We start from the raw sequence: 14,345 nt of genomic DNA on the forward strand, positions 1-14,345 counted from the left end.
TGACAAACAGGACACGGCTGACCAGTGAGTGGTGTTCATTGCCACAACAGCTAGAGCAGCATTTGGCCCAAGTAGCAAATAACAGAGGTGACAGGGAGGCCTGTATGTGAACACGTGTGGGGCACGTGTGCACTTGTTCCAGATACAGGCTCCTAGAACTCACCCATAGAACTCGCAGGTCTGGTTGCCCAGGTACACTGCCACGCTGCTTCCAGAGCCAAGGTAGTGGCCCGTGATGGTCACCATGGTGCCGCCCGACTCTGGCCCACGGATGGGGTTGAGGGACAGCACTGAAGGGTTCTTGGGAAAGAAGCAAAGAAATGCTCACAGTTTAGGTCCAAGGGCTGGAAGCAGGGACTGTCCCCCTGCTGGGAGTGGAGGCTCTTCTGCCCTTTGTAGCTCCAAGTCCTTCCTGCCAGGGAAGGCGGAGGGCCCCGTGCTGGAATTAATGGACTCCCCGGGGAGTCTCATGCTCCTAACAGAGGGCAAAGCAGAGCAATGCTGACTAATCTGTCAATTAGTTTACAAATTGAGAACAATTTGAAAATGCTTCCCTATCTGAAGCTTGTCTTGAATTTTTGGCATAAAATCTATAGGGCTGGAAAAGCATCCCTGCCTAGGTTGGGACTCTGAGAGGCTGTGTCCCTCCATAAGTGGTCTGTGTGTGTCCTTCGTCCCCCGCAGCAGGTCAGGGTCCCAGAGCTGAGTCACCAGTACATTAAGCATCCAACTATGCCTTTGCACCCCTCACTGGGCAGATGGCTCACCGCTGGCTAGAGCTTCCTAGGGGACACACTAAGCTGCCTGGCTTAGGCTTTGCCAGGCAGCTGCCCTACATCACAGATGGACTGCTTCTGCCTACAGGCTGGCGAAGTGCAGAGTGCATGTAACTGAGCCACCACAGGGGTATGAATTCTAGCCTGCCCCCTCACTCCCCTCAAGCTGAGGGCAGCTTCAGGCTCCTGGACGAGGATCTGCTTCTTGGTGAGTGAGGAGGGTGGGCAGGCCTAGCCCCTGCTCTGACACCTACAGCTCACTCCCCATCCACCCCGCCCCCCGTGTTTGGGGACAAGGTAGAGAATGACGGTTACAGACAGGTTGCAGGACTCTCCAATCTGAGCAAGAAAAGAGCAAGGTGAAGACAGAGATGTTAGGATAAGAAGGCAGGGTCTGCAAACCTAAAACAAGCAGTGAAATGCTTTACAGAGAAGAGAATTCTGCAGCCTAGTGATTCTTCAAAATCCTTAGCAAGGCTGGTTTGACCTCATCTGCCTGTGTTAATGCTTTCTAACGAGGTACTGGATGTGGCCATGCAGGCGAGTGTTAGACAACAGCTGTCAGGGCCCAGAAGGAAGTTATTGTTGATTCAGAATGAATCTGGCATCCTCAGACTCCAGGGCCTCAGAAGTGGGTAATCGATTCGATGTGGATTTAGCACCAGCCTTACAGAGAATTTACGTGATGCCACTGCCTGTTGTCCGAGCATGAAGAAGTTGTGACGCGTGTGTGTTTGCATGTGTGTGTGCCTGCACCGACACAGCCTCTGGCTCATGTACCCTTTGCTCGTCCTGTGCACGGAGGCATTGTCCTTGTTGCTTTCAGGAACCCCTCTGAATCTGCACTTAAAATATCCTGGGCAGGAAACGAAGCTTGGACAAACGCAGACCTGTTGGTCAGGCCCCTCAGAGCATGTGTGCTCAGTGGCCCGGAATTAGAGCAGAACACCACACTGCAGGGCCAGTGCCTGGCATCCACTTTCCCAGAGGGCCTGCTCTGAGAGCTCTTGCCCAGGGCCCCTGGGCCTTGGGAGCCCGCACAGCTTTGCTCTTGAGCCCAACCCCCAGGGTGCTGGCGGCCAGCTGGACTCGCACTCACCACGAAGGTGTACTGCTGGTGGGACTTGGTCATGAACTCTGGCTTGCACTCGCCGATGCAGAGGCGCACGGGCCCGGAGGTGGCCCCCGCCAGCGCGTGGCCCATTTCGCAGACGATCCTGTGGAGGGAGCAGACCTTCCGGTGAGAGGCTGGCTGGGAGCAGCCCCCCCTGCCCTGTGTGCTCACTGGCCACAGTGACAGCTCATCGCAGAGCGCAGGGCCAGGCACCGACAAGGTGCGCTCCCTCTGGGCTGGGTCTCCTGTGTGCTGGGCAGGGTGCCTGGGCCTGTCTAAGGCCTCTGATCCTGGCCTAACCCAAAGCCCGGGCCTGTGGTCTCCAGTACCCAGTCTAGGGCAGGTACCCTGGATCTGACGTTCCACAGAGGGCCGCAGGGGCAGGCTGCACTTTAAGAGATGTCCCCTCCTAACCCTGAAGGGTGGTGAGGGCCTGTCTGCCTGTCTGTAGCTGATTCAGTGGTGGATGGTTTCCTGCAGCACATTAAGGGCATAGATAATCTGTGCCAACAGTGAAACAGTAGAGCCGCCCAGGATGGAAGGGGGAGTGAGGCTGCAGCCTTGGGCGGTGGAGGAGGCTGGATGAGTTCATTAGGCCACAGTTGACAGTGGGCGCGCACTTAATCAAGGCAGAGCTCAAGGGCGGGAGGCAAGGGAGGCCCACTGGAGTCACCTCTCATAGGCACCAGGAGAGGTGCAGTGCACAGGGATGGTGGCCAGATCGATGCCTGCGGTGCCTTCCCGGCTTGAGACTGCAGTGACAGGGCCAGTCAAGCTCTGGCAGCCTCCAGGAAAGGCGGGGATTGGAGTCAGGTTCTTTCCAGCTCTGCCTCCCAGGACCTGCAGGGCCCAGGCTCACGGGCTCAGCGCAAGGCAGGCTGAGAGCACAGGGCAGGTGGGTTTCCTCACCTCCCACCCAGGTAGGGGTTGGAGTAGGCTGGGGACCCTGGCAGGTGTGCGTTGTGGGGAGTCAGGAAAACAGACCCCCGCCTCTGCTAATCCCTCACTTTATCCTGGCACAGCAGGGAAGATCCAGGTCTGACTCAACAGCTTCTCCTGGAAGGAAGGTAACTAAACAGAGATTTCATTCCGATGTAATAAAATTTGCATTAAACAAATACGCTGTGTGCTAACACACCCAGCATGCCACCGGTGTCCGTCTCCTTCATAACAGTTAATCCCAAATAAGTACTTTCACGCCTGGCGAATATTTACTTAACATGCAATAACTGTCTTGTTACGTTTAGCATATTAGATGCCACAAGAAAGCCCCGAATGTGACGGGAGAGTATTCTTTCCTTCTCTCAACGAATAAATACATTAATTGTGCACAGGCATAAGCAGAGTGATCATCTATTGGTCTCTGACACCAAACCATCTCCTTAAGCCTCCTTAGTGGAGTACTAGAGGAGCTTAATTTGAGGTATGATGTGTGGTTGTTTCCACGCTGCTGCCCGCCGGGAATAGAACTTTCCATCCTGCTTCCAGGGTGCTGGCCCCTGCTCCCCCTGGAGCCCCTGCCGTTCTGCAGTGCACAGCCCTCATGCTAAGGAGCTTGCAGAGGAGTGGATTATTCACGGTGGCAGGGAAGACGAGGCAGGAGACAAGCTTTGCCTTTCTGTCTGCTCTAATAGGGTCTAACGGGGCTGCGCTGCCTGGGACCACTGTGGGAGCGTCCTCCAGGAGCAAAAGAAAGAAATCCTTGCTGGTGAGAATTTGGGGAGAAAGGAAAAACAAGAGCACACAGGATGGGCAACCCTAGAGGTTGGGCTGTTGGGAAGGGCGAGCTCTCAGCAGTCGCCAGGGGGCTGAGGGGGGCTCGGCCTCTTCGCAGGCTCTTTCTGAACGCATTTTCTGCTCAGCGTTCAGGACCCAAAGGATACGCCCTAGGGGATGAATGCCTGGGAGAGGAAGAAGACCACCTGAGAGCCCCTGGCCAGAAGGGCTAGAGGCAGGGCCGGGCGGGCAGTCCTCGTCACAGAGCGGGGCCCTTTCCTCGTCCTGGGCTGAGTGAGGCAGGGTGTGGCCAGCAGTGGCCACTGGAGAGAAGGACGTGGGAGACTTAAGCACTGACATGGCTCTGGAACAGTCTCAGTGTCCTCTGATGGTCTCGGGAAGGATGCACAGGCCTGGAGGGGTCTGTGCACTTGTTCTGTGCACTTGGGGAGATGGGCGGCTCAAGGCAGATGTGAGGAGGAGAAGGGGCTGTCGAGGATGGCAGGACAGCACCACCGACTCTGTACCTTCAGAGCGACAAGAGCACCCAGGACTGGCGCTCCTGCCACCCCCAGGCTCTGCCACTGGGGCGGGTCCAGCCCGACCCCAAAGCTCATGCCTTGGACTACTCCATGCCATTGCACAGGATGCTCTGGGCGTCCTTTGGGGGTGGACACGTGGCAGTGGTGGTGGAAGTGAGGATGTTGGGGGTTGCGGCTGATGCCCTAGGCTCCGGGACCTACCAGCTGTGCATATCACCCCCCAACAGGCCTCAGAGCCTGGTCCTATGGTTACAGGGACCTCCTGCCTTCCCTGTCTTTTCCCAGTGGCTCTGCGATCCTTATGTGTCATTAGGAGGCAAGAGCTAGAGACGCCCACGTTCTCTTTCTAAACTGAGGCCATGGACTAAAGCGCATGGCCAGCTTTGACATGTGAGATTGGACTCCTGTTTGACAGGGCTTCGGGGACACTGGTGCCCCTGCCAACTTTCTCACAGAGCAGCTGCAGATCCGATGTGCCCACTGCTTCAGCACCTTAAGGACCATGGACGGGATCGTGGACAGGATCTGTCCCTATAGGTGCGTTCCAGACACCATGTCTGAGGGTCCTGGAGCACAGTGATTTGCTCAGGCTTGCTGAGCTCATCAGCAGCTTGACCTCTAGTCCCCGGACAGCCCAGGGTCCTTGTCCCATACTACACCTGCTTCCAGTCATGGGGTACAGACCTGACATCCGCCTGGTTGTGTCTGTGGTTGTGGGAGTAGTGGGGTAGCACGGGGGTCTGAGGACCGGGGCTCGGGGGCCTCACACAAAGTCCTGGCCCCTGAGGGCTGAGCAGCAGCTTAATGAGTGCCCCACGGCCGATGGAGATGGCCCTGCTGCGGAATCATGAAGCCCTCCCCAGACCTGTGGGGTGCTGATTACAGGACTACGCGGGCCCTTTAGCCAACATTAGCCTAATTGCTGAGTGATAGACGGCGCGGCACCAGCATATGGCGAATCATTACTGCGCCCGCTAATCCTGCCCACGCCCGGGACTCTGCCCTGAGCCCATTGAGCCAAATTCCTCTCTTGCAGACATCTGTGATGATGGAGCCTGCTGCTCACTGCCCAGGATGGAGGCTTTAATGAGGCTGACGAACTCTGAAACCTCAGGAGTTGTAACGAGCCTGGCACAGCTGGAAAGTGGGGCGCATCCAGCAGGTGCGGGGGTTTTGTGGCTTCCTGCCTGTCCTGGGCCAGTGGACAGGACGCACATGGCTTTCTAGAGTTAGCACTGGTCCCTGTAGCACCCAGGGGGCATCCCTGGCCCCGTGCATCCTCCCTTCTCTTCTTGAGGTGCAGACAAGTGCGGCACCTTTGACTTTGTTAAAAGAACTAAGGCTTCTTGCATTTGTCCAGCACCCTTGGTTCACAGGGATCAGGGGGGCCGAGCATCTTGCTATGGTCACAGCACTGGCCAGTACACCCGCTGGGCTCAGCACAGCTCAATCCCAAATCTCACCAGGCTCTTTGCAACTTAGAGTATGAGTCCTCCTGCCTCTCAGAACAGGCCAGAAAGTGGCTTGCATTCCCCAGGCGCATCCTGGAGGCCAGGCTGGACTCGGGGTCACTGTGACCGAGCGCCTAGCGCAGTCTGGCTAGCTGCCGCCACCTCTGCAGGCTGGGCAGCTCCTGACCTGGCAGTTTTCTCCTCTGCTGCTGGCTCTGGAGCGCTCAGGTCCCCACTCCACCCCCCTGTGGGCCTGGCCAGCCCTTCCTCCAGGACTTGTCCCTTGCAGGGGTGAGGTTGTTAGTGAAGGGCCATCCCTGAAGGGTGGGACGGATCAGGTCAGCTTGGTCTCCTTCCTGCCCACAACCCCAGCTTCTCAGGACTAGCAGTGTACCCCTTCCATCCCTGAGCCTTCTCTGGCCCGTGCTGGAGTCATGGCATTGAGCCCGAAAACCACCAGCTAATGGGCCATGGAGCCCTCAGGCCCCTCCTACCCTGGACACTTGCCCCATGGCTTTACAGAAGGGAAGTGTCCTGGACGGAGGTCAGCAGACCTGAGACCCACTTCCGCCTTGGCTGCAACTGGGAAGGTCATTTCGCCTCCCTGAGTACTGTGCTCTCTCCTGTTTTTGAAAGTGGCAAAAAGAATAAATTTCCTGCCAGATGACGAGTGACCAACTAAACACGACAGCGTGGATGAGAAAGTGTCCTGTTCACGGCAAAGTGCTGATGAAAGAGAAAGTGATGTCACTTTTATGGTTGCCATGGAAGGCTGGCTCTCAGGCATTCCGGGCAGCAGGGCTCAGTCCGGGGAGCCCCGGCACAGTCCTGCTCTCGGTCTCACCCTTCTTGCCTTGTGCCGCACTGGCTGTGTTCTGGTTGCAGCCAGGGTGGCTTGGCCTGACTTCACAAGACAGTTGTGCAGAACGACCTGGTGATCTTTCTCCTTAGAGCGGCAGCCTCCTTCCCTCTACCCGCCTGCCCCCAGCTTCCTGCCCACCTCCTATTCAGCAGTGCGCAGTGGCCGCCACTGCCAAGTGAACACCCCAAGTTGGAACGTATGTCACTCCCAGAGCCCTGCCCGCCCGCCTGTCTGCCACTACGTGCCTATTTTCTAATTTTCAGTTGACATTTCCCTTAGTGAAATAAATGAATTCGCTCCGGTGGAGGCCCTGCTTGGATTAAGTTGCTGTCAGAACCCCATGCACCCAACAAATTGTTGCCCACAGCCCACTGTGCAGGGTGCATTCCAATGGCACAGGTGGGAGGGGCAGGAGCCCTAGCAGGAGCCTGTGCTTATCAGGAACCTGGTGCAGCACCCTGTCCTCAGGCAGGTGATGACTCAGTGAGGGGTGGAGTGGGCACTGGGGCCCTGATGCCCGAGGAAGCAGGAAGCAGGCAATCAAATGGAGTAGGGTAGGAGGTAGCTTGGGAGGCTCCTGGGGCAGGTGCCCCGGGAGGAGTAGGTGGTGGGAGGTAAACCCTGGATATACCGCAGAGAAGAGGGGAGGCCCTTCCTCCTGCACCCCTGCTCCCGTGGAAAAGGGCTGGCTGGGGACTTACTGCTCAGCGATGATGTACTCCCCCGGCAGGGGCACGCAGGGCACCCCAGCCACCTGCACGTGGTGTGCGATCTCGGAGAAGTCCAGCCCCAGGTTCACGCCATGGATGGTCACACGGGTCCCTCCTTCCGGTGGTCCAGACACTGTCAAAATCTGCAGGAGGGAAGTAGGATTAGTCAGTCTGGTCAACCCAGGCATGGACCAAGAGTAGGTCTGGGCTTAAGGACTTGGGCAGACGCTGGGGATCCGGCTGACGTGTGTGTCTCTTTCACACTTTTTGGCTTTTCTAGAATCCTAAGGTCATCTTCTGTTTTAATGTGACTTAGTTGGTTAAGTCATTCAGTCCTCCTTCATAAATATTTAGCAAAACTTATCAGAAAGAATTCTGGACCCCAGGCAGGAAATCACTGTTTGAGACCTTGTCTCTAATTCACAAGTGGCCTGATTGCAATCAAATCCCATAATCTCTCTGGCTGCAGCTCTTCATGGTGAAGGGAGTATTAAGCCTACCAACCCGGCAGGGGGATTGGGGATCCCGAGACGAAGGTGCGCGTGGAACAGTTTGTAAAGCAGAGGGCTTTATGATAGAACAGTGATACTACCTCCGCTCTGGTGTGCTGGACCTGTGGGGCTGCAAGGGTGAGGAGGTGGGAGCTTTGCCTGAAAGGAGCTTGCAGTCAGGGCAGCTGGGATAAAGATCTGGGGCCCAGCGTGATACCACAGAGAAGAAAAGCCCTGCGAGCAGGATGGGGTGGGATCGGGTATGGTTGTAGGGATAACATATTGCCTTTGTTCTGGAAAAAAATGTTATGACGCATGTTAGGGTCAAAGAGAAGAGGTGACTTTAGGATTTTCCAAATTTCTGCTGACTTCCTATAAATAAAGATCCTTTACTTACTCATTTTTAAAATCAGCCACCAAATGCTGACTATCTCATTTTGCTCTGACTCAAATAGGAAACAGAGCAGCAGAACTGAGTTCTCCCAATGTGTAAACTTCTGTCTGGGAACAGATTAGGTTCTTGGAAATATTTTTCTTTCTTTCTTTTTTTTTTTGAGACCCAGCAACCACTTTGTGGTCTGTAGTTACCTGAAGTAGGAAAAAACTAGAAGTGCACTGGATCCCAGACAGCAGAGGAACACAGACTCTTGGAACTGGAGTGAGAAGACCCTCACTTACAAGGGAAGAATGAGAAGCAACGACACCCAGAACTCTTTTTCAATGAGCCGTAAGAAAGGCAAGACCAAAGAAGGAGGACAAAAGCAAGGGGACTTCATGGCCCAGCAGTCCTCAGGGTCTCAGGATGGTGCCCCTGGGAAGAGATGCAGCCCTGAGTCCTTGGACCAGCTGGACATTTCCCCCTCCACCACTCCACGCTTTGGGGTGGGGATGACAGGTGACTGATTACAGGTGGAAAGGCTTCTCCTTCCCCCAGAGGGCGCTCTCTCCCTCCTGTGATGCTCCTGTCATGTGCACGCCAACGTGCCAGAAATGGATGCCCAGTGGACAGTGAGCAGAGAAGGCATCGGGGAGGCTGGGTTCAGTGTCCTGTTTCACTTCCGTCCACGTGCTGCTCAGACCTGGGGGCTCTCAGCAGGTTGGCCACCGAGCCAGGTCTTGAACTCAGGCCTCCCAACCTCTCTTCCTCTGTGGGCCTTGGTCAGTGCTCCCACCCCCTGCTCACCAGCAGAGCCCTCACTGGGGGCTCGTTTGCCCAGCTCATCTTGTCTGTGGCTCTGGTTCCCTTTCCTGGGAAGAAAATAGCTCACCTTACGAATAAAACTAAACAAGGCACATGGAATAAGACAAGGAGGCACAGGCTGGGGACTCAGTGCCTCTGCGGAGGCAGAGAAGGACAAAGCAAAGAGGAAAAGGCTGGCGGGGGACCGGAAGCCCCTGGAGACTAAAAATACCCAACAATGACATCCTGGTGGTTCCTCTCTCCCCTGCACAGTCCTGGGAGATGGATGCTGGTGGGAAAGACCCAGGGCGGGGGTCAACCCCCACCCAGCCAGGCAGCAGCACTGCCCATGTGTGCGTCTTTGGAGACCGGGGCTGTGCTCTAGGCTCCCATCCACCTCCAGCCACCTGGCCGCCACGAACCCACCTACCCAGAGGAGCTGGTGCGACTGTGGTGATTGGTTCCCCTCACCTTCCCCCTACTTTTATTTTTAAAAATACATTCTTTTGCTCACTGCAGTTAATTACAACCTTTCAGAAAAGCTGTGAAATGAAATCTTTCTGGAAAGCCTAAAAATATTTCCACCTTGCAGGTAGCACGCGGGGGACGCATTGTGGAGGTGCCGTGGTGCTGGCAGGGCCCCTGGGGTCGCTCCCTGCTGCTGCTAGGTCCCCACAGGGCTTCCTCCCGACACTCAGGTTGTGGTGAGATGCGTGGTCCCTCATTGGGCACCATGCGGTCAAGGTGTCCACACAGCTCCGCCAGAAGCCTCAGCTGGCACTGTTTGGAGAAGGAAGATGCCTTGTCCCCTAATTATTTGCAAGAGTACGATCTTGACATGAAGATAATGTCACACACAGGTAGGTCCAGAAAACAGCTGCTGGGATCCACCAGGGTCCTCCAGGGTCCTGATTTAGTGCCAGGTTAGTGGGAGGCTGGGTCTTCCGGAGTGGCTACTTTCCAGGCCATGTCCTGCAGTGTCCTCCATCACCACCTTGTGTAGGCAGCAGCAGAGCTCAGGACGGGGACAACTGAGCCCCTTTCCTGCCTTGGGCGTATAAGGCATGCATGGCTTATATTTCTTTGCTTAGAGCAAAATTGGCGTGTGAAAGTCTGGATTTCCAAAACACCGATGAGGGGGATTATTTGATTTGCAAGAGGACTCCCCAGGCTGCCGTTACTGTCGACTTCCAGATCTATGTTGCTGGCTCCAACCTCTCTCCTGGGCTCTGCAGCCACATACCTGGCTGCTACTGGACATCTCCACCTCCCCACGCACATCCCTCAGGTACCTCAAATTTCCCCGTGTCTAAAAATGAACTCTTAATTTTTCTTCCTCCCACCGCAGCCCAATTATGCTCTCAGATTCTCTTTCAAGGTTAATGGAATCACTGCACCCAGCCAGGAATCTTGTATGTGCCACCAACTGATTCCTTCTCCTCGCCTGCCACGTGTCATAAATACGGTCCCCCGGCCCCACTGGCTCTTACTCCTGTGTGCCTGCAATCTGTGTGTTCTGAAGCAGGGGTTCAAGCTCCACCTTCTCTTCTCTTTCTGCCCACAAGGGTCTCCACAGTTCTCCATGTAAACCCAACTTGTGCCCAGCTGCCAGGGGGAGCATGTGCTTGACCAGGTTACTAAACACTTGCTCTGAAAACTCCCAGTGTCCATGACCGTGACCAAGGCAGAGAATCTAGTTCCTGGCCTGGTTTTGTGGTCCTTTAGGTTCTAGTTGCTTTCGCTTCCTTAGTCCTGTCTTCCATTCTATTATATGTCCTCCAGGTCCTACCAGATACAAGTGGTTCCCGTATATAAAATGCACTTTGAAAATCAATGTGCCTTTGAACATGCTTGTTCTTCCCAGCTCAAAAAATCAAAGAGGGTCAAGATGGAGGTCTGTGCTTAGAGGGCCAGGAAATAGAGGAAGTCACTTGCATAAGACAGCACCCCACCTGCAGCCTTGCAGGAGGCTGGAGTGGGCAGAAGCCCATGACGTTCACGTGCTAGCTTGCGGTGGCAGGAACCTGGTGTCCTGTTCCTTCATTTTTCCTGGGGGGAGGCCACTGAGGAGAGGTTCACCGGGGAAGGATTTCTTCTGCAGAGAAAAGGAATGGGACCCTGCAGGATACCATTCAGACCAGGCAGCTTGAGGGTCCCCAGCCCCCTTTCCCACAAAACGGCACCCAGTGTTCTCTCAAAAGCAGCATGAGGCTTCAGGCAAGTGGGCCACGTTCCACAACAGGAACCAGGTTTGGCCTTTCTTCTTCTTTTTTGGGGGGTATGGGATTGAACTCAGGTCCTTGCGCTTTCGAGGCAGGCGGCAGAACCACTGAGCTACATCCCCGGCCCTGGTCTGGACTTTCTAAAGGGGCTACAGAGACACACAGGCTAAGCCCCCACCTATGGCTGCAGACCTCCAGAGAAGGCCTTGAAGATCTGAGAGGAGTGTGGGCCTACAGGCTGGGGACAGGTGTGGGCCAGAGGGCGGTGGGTGGAGTCATGCAGAGTCCCCTGTGACTGAGGACCCACTGAATGTGGCCAGCACATCGGGCAGATCCACTCATCTTGGCTTAGGATCCAGGTGGCTTTTGTGTTGTGGGTTGCTCTAGGCTAGGTGGGTAGGGAAGAGAGACCATCTGAAGCTCATGCGGCTCTGGCAGGAAGAGAACAAGCAACCTCTAGTCAGGCAGACCAGACTCTGAATGGCAGCTCTGATGCAGAGGCTGTAACCTTGGACTGAATGTCCTCACCTGAAAGCAGAGGATACGGCTTGCCTCCTGAGGACAAGGTGGAGACTAAGCAAGGGCATCTGGAAATGCCCTGGTATCTTGGTGCAGAAAGCAGGTCTCCATAACTGCTGATTTCCTTCCCTGTGTTTCCCTGCATCTGTGGATCCCCAGGTGATGAAAACGCAGCGGGGTCGTGTTGTGGGGAGCCTGGAGATGTTGGAGCTCTCCTGCCGATGGCGCGGAGAACATGGGGCCAGGGAGCTCAGGGCAGACATGGGAGGGACCCAAGCACAGACACCAGGGGGCTGCAGGCCGAGCCTGGGCAGAGTGGTGGCTCTGGTGGCTTCCGAGCTCCACACGGGGCACAGTCTGCGCTGGATGCCACCCTTTCACCATGGGGAATTTCAGAGGACAGCGGCCCGGTCTAAACAGCCTCTGCTCTTTCCTCCCTCTCTTCCTGCCCATTTCTTCTTCCCTCAGCTATTAGCCACCTGGGGTTGGGTGCAGCATTTCACAATTAATTCAGCCAGTTCTTCCAGGCAAGTAATTTTGAATGAGACACCCATGTAAACAAATGATTTGACAGCTTGGAGTGCGTGTGTGTGTGTGTGTGTGTGTGTGTGTGTGCACATGCGCACGCTGTGCATCAGGAAGTAGGGAGAAGGTGGAAGGAAAAGAACAGCTTAAGATATTGACTGATTTCAGCCCATGCTTTTAAGCACAGCTTAGACTGTGGACTGGAAAGCTATCTAAATCCCCCTCGTAGACTGCAGAACTGGGGACCGGGAGTAGAGGACTGGGAAAAGCTCAGAAGTCACTGCTGTGAGAGTCGGGTGTTCACTTGTGTGTTCATCCACTGCCCACCCCTTGCAGATTCTGGCTCAGCTCTCCAGGGGTGTGCAGGGGCGACCTGGGGGAGCTCGTGAGTGACACTCCTGTGTGTTTGACACGCTGTGGTCTCTGGCGGTGAGGCAGCCTCACCACCAAGCGCCTGCCATCCTGCCCAGTCTTGCTCCAAAGACACCTCGTCTTGGGGACTTTCCCCAACTCCTCAGCACATGCAGCCCCTTCTCTGACACCTTCCAGCCTTTTGAACACCTCAAGACAATTGCCACACTGCACTATAGCCACTCCCTTCAAGTCAGTGCCTCTCTTGGGCCAGGGACGGTCTTGCTGTTCTATCAAGCCGGTGCTTGGCACACTGACAGCAGAGATGGTTGCGATAAATACCCCCATTTTCTGTTCCTGGGAAACACTGGTCACAAGCATTCTAGAGCAGGCTGCATTCTTTGACGATACCTGGAAGAATGAAAGTCTACGTTGCTTGGGAGTGAGTGATAAAGCGTTTTAATATCAGAATCATTAAGAAGCTCTTCTGTAATCTCCCTTGCTTTCCCTTAAGCCAATTTCGAGTTTGATCCCTTGCTGAATGGAAGACTGAATAGCTGCCTCGTCCTCGTCCTCCTCCTCCTCCTCAAGTATCTTCCAGATATTGGAGACCCCTGGCTTTTCCTCTGCAGACCCTATCTTCAGCCCTGAGATTCCTTTGGAGACTTCACTCCTCAACCTTCCTGGGACTCCATGCGTCCTTCCAGTGTGGGGACGACCCCAGGCTGGTGGCCTGTGAGGTCAGCTTCCCTCCGCTTGTCCCAGCCAGGATGGCTGCGGTTTTGCCACGGGGAGAGTGAACCAGAACCGGTAGATAGCTCTGCATGTGCTTTGTTTTCTCACCCCATTTAGGCATCTTTCATAGCTGTTCTCTCCTTGAAGGAACATGGATTTGCATCTCAATGGGACTCTGACTTGGGTCCTTACCTTGTCTTAAGGGCATGGGCACCTGAGGGAGTATGGAGCCCAGCTTGTGTGCTGTCTGCAGGTTGAGAAGGCAGGCTTGGGAGGTACTTTAGGGCTCAGTCTAGCACAATAAACCCCGCCTGAAAACAGCCTGGCCACCCATGAGTGGTGAGGCCGGCCTTGGCCATGCACGGGTTCATGCCATCCTAGGGCAGCAGGATGTGGGAGGAGGGCACACCTGCACCTGGGAAGAGGCCTCCTTGAAACTTCCAGGAGCCCCTGGGAGGGAGGGTTGGTCCTCTACCTGCTCGCTCCCCACCTTGACAGCAGCAGGTCCTGGGTGCGCCCTGGCGAGCTTGCTAGGCCCCTGGGCTGGATCTGCATTTCTGCCAGACTCTGTCACATTCGTTTTCCTCCATGAGTGCTCTGTCCCAGGAAGCAGCCACCAGGATGCAGTGTCTGCCCTCATCCTTGCAGCCGCTAATTGAACGGTTCAGCTGGAACTGTGCCACAAAGCCGCCCAAGGGCGCGAGCAGTTGCATCGGCTGACGTGGGAACAGGGCAGAAGGGTGGGAAGGCCCAGGGCTTGGCCTGCAGGCAGAGTCCTGGGGTGGCTGTGTGCTGGGGACTGCCATTCCCACGGTCAGGCTTGGGCAGGGACCTGGACAGAGCCTTGGCGGGGGCAGAGCTGGGGTCTCTTCAGAGGAACGTGGGAACTCTGGAAAGCTGGGCTCCCACCAAGAGCTGCTGTGTTCCTCCAGTTACGTCTCCTGGCCGATAGGGTCAGATAGGTGGGAGAGGAAGACAAGCAAGGGAGTACTTCCGGAGCACTGAAGATTGTTCTGATAATAATGCCTATTGATGAGGCAAATAATGATTAGGTGCTCATTAATGAGTCAGAAATCCGAATGGGGTGTTCGGATTGTGTCCCACTTAGGGCTCCCAGCAAGTTATGTAAGTAGTACTACTGTCATCCCACT

At 55.4% G+C, this 14,345-nt stretch overlaps 1 protein-coding gene across 3 annotated transcripts in view; it reads right to left on the reverse strand.

Annotated features, from left to right (window-relative positions):
- Nucleotides 1-14,345, reverse strand: part of Plxna2 (plexin A2) — a 204,039-nt gene that overhangs the window by 21,457 nt on the left and 168,237 nt on the right. For 2 of the 3 annotated variants that reach the window (XM_010613161.2, XM_010613162.1), the window contains exons 12-14: nt 7,163-7,314; nt 1,876-1,993; nt 164-300 (exon numbers count right to left, since the gene is read on the reverse strand). In XM_010613161.2, the coding sequence (XP_010611463.1) occupies nt 164-300; nt 1,876-1,993; nt 7,163-7,314 (407 nt within the window). Of the gene's footprint in view, nt 1-163; nt 301-1,875; nt 1,994-7,162; nt 7,315-10,823; nt 10,938-14,345 lie in introns of those variants that run through there. The other variant, XM_019205870.2, reaches the window with a different exon arrangement.

The sequence above is a fragment of the Fukomys damarensis genome, unplaced genomic scaffold, assembly GCF_012274545.1.
Source record: "Fukomys damarensis isolate Sample0158 unplaced genomic scaffold, DMR_v1.0_HiC HiC_scaffold_11, whole genome shotgun sequence".
NCBI classification, from domain to species: Eukaryota; Metazoa; Chordata; class Mammalia; order Rodentia; family Bathyergidae; genus Fukomys; species Fukomys damarensis.